Source organism: Mizuhopecten yessoensis, unplaced genomic scaffold (genome assembly GCF_002113885.1).
Source record: "Mizuhopecten yessoensis strain PY_sf001 unplaced genomic scaffold, ASM211388v2 scaffold413, whole genome shotgun sequence".
In the NCBI taxonomy this organism is placed as follows: Eukaryota; Metazoa; Mollusca; class Bivalvia; order Pectinida; family Pectinidae; genus Mizuhopecten; species Mizuhopecten yessoensis.
Window position 1 is genome coordinate 61,675 of NW_018403534.1, and position 18,036 is coordinate 79,710.

General features: G+C 35.8%; 1 protein-coding gene across 3 annotated transcripts in view; it reads left to right on the forward strand.

The window, feature by feature from the left end:
* The first annotated feature begins 7,119 nt into the window (after nt 1-7,119).
* The window catches only part of LOC110448002 (multiple epidermal growth factor-like domains protein 10), a 33,096-nt gene continuing 22,179 nt past the window's right edge, over nt 7,120-18,036 (forward strand). For all 3 annotated transcript variants that reach the window (XM_021494022.1, XM_021494028.1, XM_021494037.1), the window contains exons 1-2: nt 7,120-7,228; nt 16,137-16,337. In XM_021494022.1, coding sequence (XP_021349697.1) covers nt 7,159-7,228; nt 16,137-16,337 — 271 coding nt within the window. In that variant the 5' untranslated portion in view covers nt 7,120-7,158. The remainder of the gene's footprint in view (nt 7,229-16,136; nt 16,338-18,036) is intronic.

The window sequence follows — 18,036 nt, forward strand, 5'->3', positions numbered from 1 at the left end:
TTCATCAATTGAAATATTGTAGTTCCGTAAAGTATAAATATATTTCAAAAATAGCGAAAATTTAGATACAAAAACTTAAAATTTGTTTTGACAAAATATGATTGTGCTTACCATGGATTCTGATATAGCAAGAGGAAGTTATAGGGGAGATAACTCTAACATGCATATGCTCCGCTAGGCTTAGGTAACAACCAACCAATAAATATAACCTCATTTGTGCTTAGATAAATCAATTTAATTTTTTACATTAAATTTTAATATGTAACTTTACAGTGAGATGATCCTTAAGTACATATATGTAACTATATAGTAAGAAGATCTCAAGCGAGATCCTTTTCGGAGCTTTTGAGAGTTTCACAAACAAATTATATATACATTGTAATGGGAATAAGTTTGCTATCCCTTTGATTATGTACTCAACCAAGTCATGTAAACTTATACATTTTGTATTTTTTTCTGCAGTTATCAACACCAACAGTTTTTCAATACCCGATAAGTTGTGACGTCATCGCATTGTTCCTCGTGACTTCACGATTGTACGCTCGTGACATACAAACAAGTATTAGTTGCATCTGTAATTAATATAAACGGCAGTTTCATGTGTGACGTTATAAGTCTGAAATATTTGAACAGCCGATTAGGCATTATTAATATCATTCATATTTGCAAGAAAAACACATTATATGATTTACTTAGTAAAATCTATTTCAATTGTTGACATTATTCTTATGTCTACTTAAATATCGAGTGGAATATCGTATTAATAAGTAACATCAATATTATATCTGGTGACGGCTCCTGATCACGTACTCATTGTGAGGGATATAATACAGAATATATCCTCAGATACAATAGTGTAAAGTATCATGAGAGGTTTACACATACACAGTTCGGCGCGATTTGGAGATTCATCAACAAGATGGTACGCTCTCAGTTTGTTTCATTTCTAATATCAGGTTTGTATTTTGTAGAAGCAGTTTTTGAATTTATTCAAAAACAGCCATGCATTCAGGCTGTGATGTATTTGTCAAAAGACACGACGAATCCAAAACCAATCTTTAACGTTTCTGTGGAAATTGTATCGTTTCGAGGGTTACAGAATATAATTGTAACATTTCTGTAGTAATTTTAGTAAGGTAAGATGTACACCATCATATAATGCCAGGATTTGATTTGCATCTTCGCTTACTGATAATACAATCAAGATCCAATTTCCGTTATTTCAGTACTTAAGTAAAAAATATACATGTATATCCCCTCAATGTGTGGCACAAACACGCCTACAACTCTACAACATCACTTAAAGTTATATTAGTTAAGGATTCATAACAAAATAATACAAACAGCAAATTACACTGTAGAATTGGAGAACTTCTGGCCGCAGTTACGATTAACGAAATACTACAAATTCACAAAAAGCCCTAGGTCACACTTAATGCTGAGAGGAGGTGGCATCAGCCGATGGGGAAATGTGCTGACCCAATAAAAGGATACATTCAAAACCCCCCTGTCAATTATTGAGGTATATCTGGTTCAGACAGATGAACTCAATCTTTCCGATAAAGATGAAGCTCCTTATCTGTAATACAAGTGTNCCCCCCCTTCCAACACAATTCCTTACAGCTGTATTAACTCTACGCCTAACCTTTTCCAAGGCACGAGGACTGGAGGCAAAATGCTAATATCGCCTAGGCAGGAGGTCGCTCCATACAACACAGACACCTGGTACCAGGGTCAAAAGGCGAAGGAGGTCACACTTGATCTGTTCAATAAGTTCCTTGCTCCTGATGACCTCAAGGTCATTGGAACCCAATTGAATCAAAACCAAGGATGGAGGGGGATTCTTTTTCAATTAGTCGTCCAATGGTGGGCTAAACTGATCCCAATTCATGCCTCTCTTCTTATATCCGACGAGCCCCAGGTTAGGACCTCCTATTCTTGCGCCAACTGCCCTATGTGTCAAGCATATACTTGATAAACCAATGCACAAAATCTTGCCTCCTGAAACGTATAATGCAATATTCAAAAATGCATCATTAACCGAGCATAAACAGTAACAATATTAACTGTGTGGAAGCTCAAAACTGTAACCATTGGAAGCTCTCGAGCCCACCTTTGTATGACATCGTCCGCGACCTCCCCCGAGTGGCTTATTCTGTAGCCCCATCTTTTTGAAAGAAATGGGAATGATGGTGACATTTTTGTTCATGCTCCCGACAGAACATTAATGCTTTCTGTAAAACAGACCTAAACTGGTCAAGGGTATACCGTCATAATATACATATAACTGTGAGCAAGGTGCTCTTCTTCTGATTCGCAAGAATGCTTGCATGAGCCTCAGGGGACAAATCTGAGGATCAGACTGATGGGACAAAATTAAAGTTGTTGAAGTTCCAGATTCATCAGTTTTTGCAGAAGCCAAGCGAATATGTAATTCCAAATCTCTACCAAGTAATTGTATTGAAACATCTTGCAAACGAAGGGCATGGCGACCTCGTTCATGCTTGCTATCAGCTGTCAGTTCACCAACTCGTAAAAGTGCAAAAAATGCCAAACTAAATGCAGAAGCAAATGAAGTAGCTTCGTAACTTGACTGGCAAATGCTACTCAGGGAAATGACCAATTTCCTTTGCAGAATGGAAGTCATGGGTGTTTGAAGATCAGAACTCCGATTTTTTTCTACGCAATCCTTCAATCATCTTGCTTACCAAAAATGATTTCGTGTGGTCAGGCATTTTTTTCAATTTTGTGTGCATAGCTTAAGCCTGATATGTATGTTGCTCGTGTGAATGCCGACATGCCAGTATATGATAAGTAAGCTATACATTGCTGTAATTGGTTTATAGGAGTTGGCCAAACTATTGTGACCGAAATTTACGAAAAGACTGCTGTTTTGTTTGTTGCACTAAATTTTGGAGCTAAAGAAAACTGGACGAGCAAAAGCACTTCATTCTCTAGATCGCCCATATATGGTCTGGTATTGGTGTTTGATGCTGATCCGCTGTGGGAGCCACTCTCCTGAAGCGCTGCCAATCACAACGGAAAAGAGAGTCAGCGATTACAGTATCACTATCAGGAATGTGCTCAGCTTTCATTTCAATATTGTGTTTCAGGGAATTTTCCGCTATAACCATAACACGAGGAGATTTTGAAGATTTGTTGTTTATAATAACAACAGCCTAATTGTCATTTTCTTATTCTCAGAAAATGACCCCATAAATTGAGTGCAGCAACAACTGGGAATACTTCCAGGAATGTAACATCAGATAAATTACCCTGATGAATGTCCCGTTCTCTGGGTCAACACCCCTGCGCCCAGTGACCTTGGAAATATGCGTCAAAACCCCCGTGTAGACCCCCAGCACTATCGGTATACATATGTAATGTCTCGTTCGATGTCCAGAAACGATCAAGCATCAATGTACTGTAACCCCATTATAATCTGACAGTAATACATACCACAACCTGAGATCCTCACGCATCTCTCGGGTAACCCTAATCTTGTGATGAGTTTTTTTAACTGAAATTGTTGCGTCAATTAGTCTTCGAGGAAAAGGCCTGTCAGGGGCCACCACTTGGCAAGCAGCAAAAATCAATGATCCGATTAAAGACTGCAAGTTTCTTAAGGTAACCTTCACCTTACCCATTACAGTGACCAAATCAGCCCTTAATTGATTTAATTTATCAGCAAGGAGCCGCATTTGCATTAAAATAGTATCAAACTCAATACCCAAAAATGTGAGTACCTGTGTAGGGCCCACACAGTGTTCTCCTGTGCCAAGGGAACATCCCATAACGCACAAGAGACTTGAAATGTTTTCAAAGAATGAGCACACTGTTCTGAATTGTTTTCCCTACCCATTAAGAAGTCATCTTAGTAATGCAAAAGATTGGAATTAAGACTCCTTGAAGTACTAAACTAATGAAGGACTGTGGCAAATTTCGCAAATAAAGCGCAACAAATTGAGGTTCCCATGGGGAGGCATTTGTCAAAGTAGAAATTATCCTCAAAACAAAAAACCGAACTGGTCAAAATCCGCGGCCAAATGGGTAGTAGCCTAAAGGCAGACTTAATATCTGAATTGGTCAATAAAGCACCCCGCCCCAGTCTCTGTATCATGCCAACCCTATCATCTATCGTGCTGTAATGCACGGAACAAAGTTCATAATCAATAAAGTCGTTCACCGACCTTCCAGCAGGATGTGACAGGTGATGAATGACCCTAAAATCATTGTCCTTTTTGGGAACCATACCCAAGGGAGGAATACGGAATGTTGGAAATGATGGAAATGAAATGTTCCAGCTATACGTCCCAGAGATAATTCTTTTTGAAGTTTCCCTCTCAGTACTTCCGGGGCCTCCTTGACACTTTTAAGATTGTTAGAAAGAAAAAAAATGGTACCCATGGGTCACTATACTGGAGTCGAAACCCAAATTTAAATCCATTCACTAACTCCTGTGCTATGTCTTGTAAAGGATAATTTCTCAGAGAATGTTCCAGCATGTCCACTTTAATAGTTGTTTTGGCTAAAATTAATAAAGGAGACAATACATGTAAATGGCCCTCATATTTTAATCTATTTGGTACACTTTGCACCCGGATGGGTACTGCGACATTTTAAACAGTCTTGACTAAAGCGGCACTTGGAGCCGAATCGACATTTCTCAACCTTGTCAAAGGCCCAGCAGACTGGTTTACCCCCTTTTTGAAAATGTTGATCCTTGTTAGTGGCAGTTATCCCCCTTTGACATTTAGAATACTGGCCATGGGACCCTTGACTTTGATTATAGGACTGATTCTGACTTGTAGCCACAAACATTAGCCAAAGTTCATGGTCCAAGGCCCCCCAAGTTGTGTGAGAGTGCCTAACTTTCCGGAGTCTGTATTGCTCGTCAAACTTTGCCCACCCGAGACCAGAACCCCATTCAGCAGCAAGATAGACATCATACATGTACTTGATAAGTTCCTGAGCTTTATCTGGCCATTTTACCAGCACAATGCTCCTAAATAACATAAAGGCTTTTGTCTAGACATGAATATTAGTTATGAGTTTGCCTTTTTGTTTGACAACGGTTAAACAACCATCTTTTACCACCAAATCGCCATCAATATCAGACGCGTGCTTTACCAATTCATCCCCGGTTTTTACTAGCAGCCAAACATCAATGTATTCACCGTTCGAATATTTTTCCTTAATTTTGTGTGGCACGTGGCCACCGACCGGATCAAAAATACTGACCACTTCAATCGGATATGGCTGTATTTGAATGACCCCACCACTCACTCCGACACTTCAGTCGGAGTTCAATTCCCCCGCCTTACCACTAGTAGACAAAGCTGATTCCCTGGGTTGTTTTAGCCCAGTCCGGACAGTCACTGTTGAACTTTCCGAGAATATTGTTGGGTCGCCAGTGTCATCCACGTGGTTTGCCGCATGGACGTCTGCCCCGGCATAATCAGATAGGCCTAATTCGACATGATCCGGAACAGACGGCTGTCGACGCTGCTTTATTCCCCCATCCGCATCCTGTGCCTTCCCCGAAGGTTTCCTTTTTCTCTTGGGTGGCATACCCAGTGTAGATGAAGGTTGATTGTTGATTTAAATTCAGTTCTAAATTGCTGCTAAAGTGATCAAACAGGCTTCGAGCAGCCACATCCGGGACAGAGATATTCAGGGACATGGATACGCTTAAAATTCATAAGCGCAAAATTAGTAAATAAAGCGTCTAGCTGACGTTGACCGAAAAGGAAAGACTTGAAGAAGACCAAAATGGCAAATTACCTAAACTCATTTAAGATTTTCACTTTAACTAAACTGGTGTTATCATACAATTGATAAGTATAACGTAGTTTGATTGTCTATAAGACATATTAAGTGTGATGTTAGCAAATATAAACTGATTCTAACTCATGTCCATGTTTTTTTGTTCAGAAACAGGACGACATATTGCGTACCAAGCATATTTTTTGAGTGAAGCAAATGGAATGTTGTTCGTACTGGATTTTTTTTCTGAATACGTGTATCCACCATATCAAACGTGCTAAAGACAGCGGCCGCTTAAAAAGACACGTTTTATATCAAACCCGGAACGTCAATATATCAATATATGTAGCTAACAATACTTGGAAATCGCTAAAATCTTAGATAACAATATGTAGATAAATCATGATGTTTAAAAATTTTAGGATAATTTATAACCTATCTCTAAAACGGTAGTTTTCATGTGTGAGGTAATAAGTCCGGAATGCTTGAACAGACCAATAGGCATTATCAATATTCATAATTGCAAAAAAAAGAGACATTTTCTGATTTACTTGATAAACTTTCTTTCAAGTTTTGACATTATTCGTATGTCTACTCTTGTGAAGGCTACTGATCACGTTATATCGTTAATACATCTTTACTTACTGCCAATACAATCAATATCCCATTTCCGTTAGAATGTATACTATAAAGATCGTAGTTTCAAATAGATAGTTCCTTTGTCTGTTAAACATACACCAAAATAAAATACATGCATAATGATGTAACAGTCGTAATGAAAACTCGAATTTACCAAATAATAGTTAAATTAAAGTATAACATATAATGGTCAGTTTTCTTTAGGGAGACAACTTTAATTCATGTTAATTTCAATATGACTTTAATTTTTGTTTGGTTTGGTTTAATTTTGTTTAACGTCCTATTAACAAGCTTAGGCCATTTAAGGACGTGCCTTCATGTGTGTAATGTATGCGTGCTTGCGTGTGTCTATGCAGGAGACAGGGTATGATGGTGTATTAACCCAACATGTCATTGTGATTAAATATGTACATGTACAGGTAACCGCCCAAAATAACCGTAGCACGACTGTCCTGTAACAGGTTAGTCTGTTTAATTATACTATTTTGACAGTTTTAATGTCAAACAATATTATTTTTAGTTTAGTGTTGAGAGTGCACGATGCTCCTGCTTAACACTCAGGTAGACACCCTGACAACAAGAAAAGCATGAAAGCTAATTTAAAAAAACTCGATAACCAACTCCGTATACTGTAAACAGGGCCGGTTTTCATACCGTGAATACCTGTGAAATCGTATCCCTAAACCTGTAACGAACTTCCTTGTTGGTAAACGATGTATTAGACAAGGCGTGTGCCGCTGTACACGACCAGATATGGGAGTTTACCGGTACCTGCTGGTCAGCTGGTCAGTAATAACAACATTGACGGTGGTTAACGCATCAGGTGAGAGTCATACTTAACTGCATGTACTCGTAACAACATTGAACCATCGCCTTTATCTAGATAAAAAAATACTTTAAAAAGCATGGTTAGAGACATGCGTTACTTAATAACCATGCTAACGTGTACGTTTATTGTATTTTGGAGCAACAGACTCAATTTCAAATAATTGTTATGCCATAAATGATAAACTAGGATGTGAAATCTTCAATGTTACAGTATAAGGATATCCCTAGTTGTATATAAATGTGTGAATCAATATTTGCATGGTTCAGTGTAACGCTCCGGTGCAGTAATAGAACCACATATATTTACTATAAATAACACGGGGTGCTGGTAAGGTAAGCGTGTTTTATTTTTATAGCGCTTACAATGTACTGACTGCAAAATGACATGCTATAAATCCTCGTATCAATTGGTTTGTGCATTTGTATTACATGTTCCTACACACCCAGATATATTTTACTGTATAAAATATGTCTTCATTTTGAAATATCTGTACAATGTATAGTTTTTTTTACTTCTGTACATACGTACACAATAAAGGTACGGCTATGTATTACAATTAAGCATACAATTAATCTATCTGTCATCGCTTGTATATCCAAATTAACCATTTCTCCTCTTCAATAAATATTTGCATGTTTACTATTCCATATTATAGCATATGAATGTTGTCATTAAGGATGCATAATAGAGTAATAATTATCGGAGGTAGCTTTAATATTATACATTTATCTCAAAAAAACTAAACTCAAACTCCAAAAACACTGTAATGATACGAATAAAACAAGCCGATTTTCACCGACCCATAACCTTAATCTGCTCATCTGGAATTCCATTTAATACAGCCTCCGGGCAGCATCTATTCGGAAACTGGGTCTGAAAATTGGCTGCTGGTATATTTGTTGAACGCAAGGCCTTAACAATGACTTCTGAAAACTGGTATCTGGACAATGAAACCCAACACGCATGATATAGGAGTTCACGGATGGGGGATTTGGGACATATCTTTAGCAATGCTGAAATTGCATAAACTGGACACAAATATACATCTGGGCATGTACATGAGCCCTTACCTGATGGGTCAGTTTTTTGTGTGATTTAATTTCAATATTACCTCCAGATTGTGTACCGACACATTAGGTATTCCTACAGCATGATCGGATTTGGCAGTTCTAGTTAGTTTACCAACCCTTAAAAAAACGCTAAAAGGTAAGCCTATATGCCTATATCCTTCAACAGTTTCTTGTACCAAAAATGCTTTAGTAGGATTCCCCCACTCTTTGATTGGGTAACTTTGGGTTGTGCTCGGAGACACCCCACAGAAGAACGAAAGGCCATACATTTTATCAGGTGGTTGACAGGCACTGGCCACAATTCAGACAACTTGTACAACTGTTTCAATGTTATGATCAAATCTGACTTGGATGTGAGAATTTCATAATGCTGGCAACTCCTGTTCAGAAAAAAGAAACTCCATTAAAATCCCTTACAACCAAGCCTAAATATCCTTTATGATAGCACCAGTAACCCGAATGTGATGATGGGGCTTTGTCAACCTTAGATGATTAATTCAGAGCCGACAAAATGCACGGCAATGTCTTGCTGTTTTGCAAGCTAATTGTAATGCCCCAATTAAAGACTGTATTTCCCTCAAAGTGACTTTACTTTTTGTTAATCCATTCTTCCATTTTTCACAAATTTCAGTTACCTTGGCAACAGGATTTTTTATTGTGAGATTTACAGTGTCAATTTCTAACCCCAGCAAACACAGTGCATGGTCCCATTGTCTTTTCATTAGCTATTAGCACACGCAAGTATTCTCAGGTAGCTAAAAAAGGAATCCAATATTTTTTTTTTTTACATTGAGTGGAACTGGTTTCCATCTAGACAGGAAATTATCTAAATAATATAATAGTGAATTATCCCCTGACTTCCACTGCACTATCCATTCAAGCTACATGATCATGAACAGCCTATCTGAAGATATTAGTCAAATAATAACCATCAAATTTAAATCCCAATCAATTAAATTCTTGTAGCATTATGGGTTACAACCGAGAAGCAGATTTGATATCGCTTTATTCGGGGTGGCGATAGAGACACTGCTGGTCCCTTACTTTTCCTGACACCCTTCCCCCTTGTCATTGGTTCATACTAGAGTAATAACTCGACGATACATTTTGTTGTGCACACATGTGCTTGCTAGAATCCCTAAATAACACTGAACATGCCGGAAATTCACACAAAAACATGGCATTATGGGAAACTATCTGTATGTGGCACATTGCACCTCTATATTTTATTTTTATGCATAGTTTCGTATTTTTTGCTGCGCATGCTCGAAAAAACTTTAACTTCCTATCGCGGTAAAGTCGAAGTGGTGCAGTAATAGTCTTTTTTTCTGTTGTATTTTATTCATCCTCCCTGTGTATTGTCGCAGTTTCTGTCTCTGAATATACTGAAAACAACTTACAATTTTCACAGAACTCATTTTAAATTCCTACATCGATAATACTTGTCGAGACCAACACCTTTAATGTAACTTAAATATATTTGCATGTATATCTATATATATATATATAAGTTGAGTTAACAGTATTGCATTGCATTAGATCCAGACAGGTAGCACTGGAATATTTTGAGTTGTTCTCAGATGCTATCAAAATTAAGAATAAATCGTTAACAAATTCACTGGATGTAAACATATTAAGATTCAAAGGTCTAAATTGGTTGTCTCCCTCCAATATTCAGAGAGTTGGCAAGCATGAAACTGAACCGTTAATATCTTATAGATATACACTATATTGTGCTGTAGTAAAGTATACTGGTAAAATTTTAAGAGTATAACGGTATTGATTCAAACAAAATGTATTTTTAAACAATTGTACAGTGTTTTAAATATTTCAATTATAAATTATTATTAATGTCAAATTTGTTTTAAGGTACATGGAGAATAAGGTGTGTTTTTTTCAAATTGAATAGTCAACATAAACATTTATTAACACACTTCTAGAAATTGGATTTTATTGACACACAATATTTTTATTAAGTGGAAAAACAAAGACAGTTAAGATCAATTGTACATATAGTATATCTGAATATGGAATAGTTTTACATAAGACTCAAAGGCTTTAGTGGTCACCTGAATTATAAGTTGGGTAGTTTTCATTGTTGAGACATAGAGTGGAAGTAATAAGCATGTAAACAAAGAAAAAATGCTTAACGCATTAGGTCTTCAATAGGGAAAAAACTACAAGTTATTTTGGTATGGAATGGGAAGTAATATTTTATCATTCAGCCATTTTTTCACTTTTGGCCGACCCACTCGCTAGCTGTTCAGTACCTAACTTTCTAGAACCATCTAATTTCAATTACATCATAATTATTCTAACCAAGTTTTAATCACTTACTGTTGAAAATGGACAAATCAAATTGTACCCGAAAGTGTTATTTTCTTATACATGTTTAAGCTATAGTAAACATTATACCCTCCCCTGGGGAAAATTGAAGACCCATTGGTAATTAAAAAAATAATTTAGATAAAGCACCAAGGGAACTTTTCATCCTTGTAGAGAATACGATTCTAGTACATCCGAATCCGAGGAAAAATAGTTTTGAAATTGTAGCCGATTTCCGTTTTTTCCTGGGAATGGGACAGGAATGCCAAATATACAATTTGATAACCTCTTCCACCAGTGACGATTCTTGTGAAGTTTGAAAGAAATTAATTCACTGCTTCCTAAGAAGACTTAAAACAAAATGTAAGTTTATGAACGATGCACTACGCCTTTGCTTCTTTATATGGTAAATTATTCCTCCATCAATACTTGAATATTTTACTATATAAAGAAACAAGAAATCAACAAACCTGACGGATTATGCTCTTCAAAAGGTCATCGGTACTGGAATAAAGGTTAAATGATGCATGCATGTATCTATACATGTGACAGACATACTCATGCCTGGTACTATTATTATCTCTGAGGTTACTTAACTGTGTATAGTGAATAAACCCCAAAGAGGAATGCAACAAACCGTTTCCCTTCTACACATCATCTGCCTTAGGAGGTATACAAGTTAAAAATCATTTGACCTTTGAACTTAATGAGACATTGACCTTGACTTTACAGAACCCATAGTGGTTCATAACATACCGCCTTACAATCTTACATATATAACTTGTATTGAGTTATCTTCATCAATTCAGAATTGCCTGGAAAATGAATTTGACCTTTGACCTATATGTGACTTTGACCTTAGGCATAGGGACAAAGTAGTGGTACATGCATGTAGCACATTGCTTTACCATCCCACATACATGCATATCCCTAACATGTCATTGCTCTCCTCGACAAGTCAGAAATTATTGTCCCAAAATCTTTTTTGGAGAGCATAAAAAGGGAGGAAAAAGTCCCAAATAATCCTATAGAGTATTAATAGATCAAACAATGGACTTCTGATTAACTTCACATGATTTATTGGTAAAAAACAGTTTGATACATTTGCAATGAAAGAGTGAAGATTGAACTAATGATCAAAAATATGACATCATAATCACTTTAGACAGTACACATGCACAATTCACCAGCCTGCAAAATATAAGAATCACAATATCTTTAGCTTAATGATTTGATACATAATACTCATAGAAACTAATAAGATGAAGTGTACAGATCAATGCATAATTATAAAGAGCATTCTAATTGCAGAGCCCTAACAACTAATGAACTTTTTGAGAAAAAAACAATACAAAAAAGTTTTCGTCAATTTTGATATTTTCCATTTAATTTGTTTGTGGCATTGTTTGGAACAGTAACAACAATAAAAAAATGAAAAGCATTGCTAATTAACCCTACAAATATTGTATGCATTACAAAGTATAGAAAAGGTGTTACACAACGTCTTTTGTATTGAAATGGTATGGATAAAGTGATCATCTAGAAGATAAAAGCAAATAGGACACAAAGTTTCATACAAAAATAGTAGAACATTGAGCAAAATATTCACAATTGCTATATTATGCAATCTATTTTTCATTTTACAATCACTTTGATCATGGTGAGAGATGTCTTCCTTGAAAAAAATCCGAACTTTTTGCAGAGGGTAACATTTACACAATAGCAGTTATCTCTTTTAAAATCTCAAAAATGATGGAAATCAATTAAAATAATGATATCAAAAGTGACAGTTTATTGTTCTTTTATGGAACCAAATGACTCTCAATCATTTACACTTTGGATATCAATTTACAGCCCGCTAGCACATAGTTTATTTACAAGTCAGATACACATGTAATCAAAGGCTATCGCATGGTATGCCGTTCTCATGTGCACCCACACATGCATTTTTCATCGGGTTCTAAACATTCAAATATAGTCCGAATTCTATGCGCTTCATATATGACATTCTTAAAGTCGTCTGGTATCATTTCAGTGTCCTCCTGGGAGTCAATCTATGTCTTTGTATCGGATTGTTTATTTCTGAAGTACGTATGCTTACACATTTGCCAGTTAAGATTCAACAAACCCCCAAAAGAGCTATAGTCACCCTAAATGTCAACCCCTGATAGGTTATATTCAAATACTCCAAGTACAGATCAGAACATTTATATGTAGTTTGGATATATTGAACTTGTACATTAGCTATCAAAATGTTCCATAGCGAGGTTAACTAAGACAAGAATAGGACATTAAGGCTGATGTCTGCAAAAAATAGTTCACCGGACTTATAACATGTGATTCACTTAATCGACCCAAATGCATATTATCAAATAACATACTATCTGAAGTTCATACATACCTAGGTCATCCGGAGCTTAATTTCTGTTTTACTAGCTGTAGAGAGGCTTACTAGCCTCAAAATAAGATAGATGTTTCCATGCGAAACGATTAAAATCATAGGAAAATGCCATGGTAATATATTTTAGCAGATTATAAATAAGAAGTTAAATGCTACGTTGTCTAAATCAATAAATGAACTTGAGAGGATGTACCATTTCAAAACTCTTTGTGATGTTATGAATGCGCTAGACATGTTATAAACATTGAAACTGAAAAGTGTTTGAATGTTAAATCACATGTCTAGCATGTTTATAAAAAAAAAAACATTAAATGATACGAAAGGACACTATATATAGTTTATGTGTTTTTAACGGTTACAAAGTCCTTTCTTTTACATATATATACTGGTAAAATATGCCTTTTGTGCATTTCCAAAGCAATAATCATTTACTTTTGAGGCCGGCATGCCTTTTTATAGCTAGTTGAAGAGGAAGTAAGCTTCACATGAAATTGGAGTATAAATTAATTTTATACAATATGTCATTTCGTAGCATTCCGTTGGGCTTCAAAAGAGATTGACATGTCATAAGTCCGATTAACTATTTTGATGAAAACGTCAGCCTTAATGTTTTATTATTGACTATGCTATCTTCGCAATGTATTATTTAAAAAGCTAATGTACAAGTCCAATATATTTAAATTACCTATTATTTCCAGTTTTTAATTAGGGACTTTGAATATGGTCTATATTGGGTTTGGAATTTCGGGTGACTATATTGCCTCTTTCAGTGGGCTTGATGAACCTTAAGTCTCAATATCGGGTGTTGACGTAACATCGTCACGCACGTGTACTTTTGTTTACCCGGTGTTACTATGTGTTGCACTACGGTATTGAAATCCCCGATAGGCAATACGGAAATGACGACACGAAAATAAGACGAAAAAATCATGTGTATTACGATGGGTAAGAAGTCCTCAATTAAGATACATCTCCATCAAATTTTGACGAGCATATATCATGTAACAAAGCAAATCAATAATAAGTACATGGCGAGACATTACGTTCTTTAGTGCACATTACACATTTTACATAGCGTATACATGATTTACTATCAAACATATGTATTATACACATATATATCATCACACACAGGTATGATAAATAAATATACTATCACACACAAGTATAACACACATATAGATTATATTTAAATTTAATTATGCTACATATACCTTAAAACAAGCTTGATATTAATAATAATTTACATTTGAAAAATTTAAAACACTGTACAATTGTTTAAACTTACATTATGTTTGGATCAATAACATTATAGTCTAAACAAAAATACCAGTGTACTTTACTACAGCAAAATGATCTATTGTCATTTTGCTATAATGCACATCAAATCATTTGGATATTACATTTATCTGATAAGCTCATCCTAACATTTATTCTATTGGGTCCTTTACAATGATTTCTTTACTACATGTAAAGACTTTACAAAAAAAATAACGAACAGATTTCCAGATATGGTGGAACAAATTATGTATCATTTCTGAACAACTTCAGGGTAGTGCGTTTCAGTTTCATGCTTGCCAACTCTCCCAATTCGGAGGGAGACAACCAATTAACTTTAATTGACTTTATTTTTATTTTTTTTGCAACCACTTAATTTGATAAAATACAACAGGAAACAGACCACACTTCGACTTTACCGCAATATGAAGATAAAGTTTTCCAGAACAAGCGCAAAACAATTGCAGAGGTGCAATGTGCCACATTCTTTATTTATACAAAGAAAGATAACTCTAACTTTCTGTTACACTTGAGAATCATCAGGAATGCCAACTCTTGTGACCTTATCATATCAAACATCAAACTCCCATAATGGCTTCAATAACTTTGATAACCGTATACTACTAGTTTTAATAAAACACGCTTGCTTATTCTGATTTTTTTTTCAAATATGAAGTACTATCATAAGCAAACGGCAGGGCTTATACTTTCTTTTGAATTATTCAGTTCTATCATAAACATCTTAAATTTGTTTGTTTTTTAATTAAATTTGCTTTCGTAATTACAACATATTTAACCAGGCCACGAAATAAACAGCAATTGCCTAAATGGTTATCAACTGGTTACTGCAGTTTGCTTATTAACAACATTTTGTTGATTTAATGCAATAAATAACGGGAAAATTACTTATCAGCCCGATCGTTGCCGATATCGGAGGATGACATGTGGTACATATTGTGCGTTACCTGAATCTATATTTAACTATCATTAAGCAGTTTTGACTTTTTTCCTCTTAAAATTACTAAGCGTACACGTAACACGCTTATGTTTTGCTACTGTACGACTGTTGATTGGTCAAGTGAAAAAGTGGTGCTAAACGTCGATTTTCGACCAGCCACGTGCGATATAATCGAACGCATTTGCTTTACAAACGTGCTGTTGTCTGTGATGAACAAATGCAGGCCAACATGATGAAAGCTTTGGAACTATTGACGATTGAGTGTTGTCGCATTTAATATATAATCGCAATGAACCCACCAGATAAAGTATTTCACTCAGCCCGCAGTTCATTCGGTGGGTTTAACTCCTTGGGAGAATGGTTTGACTATTTACTAACTACGCATGAGACACTGTATTATGCTCCATTTATTACGTATGACTTAAACTCATCTGCATACCAGCCTACTTGATTGGGTTATACTGATCGCATAAGAGAGAGAGATACAACACGTATTGCCTCCCCGCTTGAACTCGAGTTGTCCTGGCCATATATGCAAAGCGAGATCCGGATAAGTGACAACGGAAAAATAATAGCACTAATGAAAAAGATATGTACATGTAGCTCTCGTTACCCTGTTTGTGTTCAAAATTGCAGTCTGTTTATTACCAAGCCTTGAATGGTCAGGGTTTTTTGTATGTTCATCTATTTTTTCTGCAAATGTATATTCGTTCTTTGTATAGTATTAAGGGTGAATACTTTGTTGTTTTATTAACACGTTATATTTTACGCAATAACTTCGAGAAGATTTCTCATAACATATTTATAAATCAACAACATGGATTCAGAATCAAAAATATTCAAAAAATGTTATTCGACCTTATTCTTCAGAAAACATCGCCTCTGGTAAAGCCACTAATCAAAGTGGTGTCCACAATAACTACGACAGCTCTAAAGCCGTAGACGGATGTGTCCGCACAACCATGCTCTCTAACTGCTGTACACACACGGCCACAGGTCAGACCGAAGCCTGGTGGCAGGTTAATCTACAGACACAGTCCGTCATAGACTCCGTGAATATTATATATAGAGGTAAGGTTCTCGCTGGATGGCAACTTATTAAGGAACTTATTTCGGAGGTATGTAAAATTGGTAGGTTCCAAAACATCACATATAATTTGAACTGTTTATTTTCAAGCAATAGTGGAGCAACCTCTATGCAACTGTATTAATTATTCTTGTTGGATCCGATTTTAATGCTGGAGCAAACCGAGTTACCCGGGGAAAACCTACGTACCTTTTCGGGGCGCGGCGACCAAGTGACTACCGCTCCAACGCTTGGTCGATGGTTCGCGGCCTATTTTTTCTTTTTTTATTCTTATCTATTTCAGTCCAACAGGCCATAAGGCCCACTTACATGTTAATAACTAATAACAGATCACAGGAAATTACATGTTACAATATCAATGACCTAATGTAAAAGTATACATAATACATAAAATACAAGGGTAAGGGGTAAAAACTATTCTGTTTCATCTCAGTTTTAAATACTTTAAGTGATCCACTAAAAAGACTATCTGATTGAAACTATTCTGACACCTGATTAAAACACCGTTTTTCCTTACGTCAATACGACTCTTGGTTGGATATAACGCACCGTACAGCTGGATCTAAGAGATCAGTTTGGAACAATTAACTTCAATAAGATATGGACAGTCGAACATACTGTTGACACACTTAAGAAGGAGCAAATCATATCAATATATTATACGTTTTAAAAGAGTGGGTAAAGTGAAATAAGGACATATTTCTTCATACGTTAAAACACCACAGTCAATCTTTGCGTTAAAGCATCAAATTAAAGAAACTTTCGCTGAACTACTCCTTATTGATGTGCCAGAGTAGTTCGATATGGACACCATATTCCACAAGCATATTCTAATTTGTTTCTGACCATTCTAATTTATAAAGAACGGATGACAGATGTATCAGTATAACATTTCTACATGTACGTTTCAGGGAGCCAAAGGTTTGCATTGCCTTGGATACAGCTTTGTTAACGTGACGATTAAAATTCAAGGTAGATAACATCCAAAACCAAGATCTTTCACACAACTTTCACTCTTCAAAATGTTTCACCTCCCATTGTGTACTTAAAATTTATTGACATTTTCTTATTAAAAACTAATTTGACATCATTTCTTCGCATTCATGGACATTTCCTTTGAACACACCATTTGTACACGTTGTGAACATCTTGCTGTAGACTCTTTATTACAGTCATATTTTATCTTTCTGAATTGTATATTTTAGGATCATCTACGAATAACAAGTTTTTTTGAAAACTCTACCACAGATGAAAGGTCATTGATAAACATAATAAACAGTTTTGGTCCGAATATAGCAGAATTGTTCACGAACGCTCCGTTCGGGTTGCAACAGTCATTGGTAATCGGAACTGTAGGGAAATTTGTCACACGTTCATTACTATAAAAATTTCTAAAGAACAAAATTTGAAAAGATTTGCATATTCTATATTGTCAGAGGCCTTCATAGATGTCCAGTAAGTCTAAGAATAAAACATACTCTCAGGTATAGACCCCTCTTTCATCTTTCCTGTAACAAACCGCCAAAATCGTTAAGGTTTGTCTTTCAAAATGAGTTCAACGTTTAAAAGTTACTCTTTGTATTTTGCCGTTTGTAATTTTCTAGTTCTTACCTAGCAGTTGAAACTGTCATAGTTTGCGGGGAATTACGGCATTTCCCAGCTTTTACATAATGCTTATCCCTT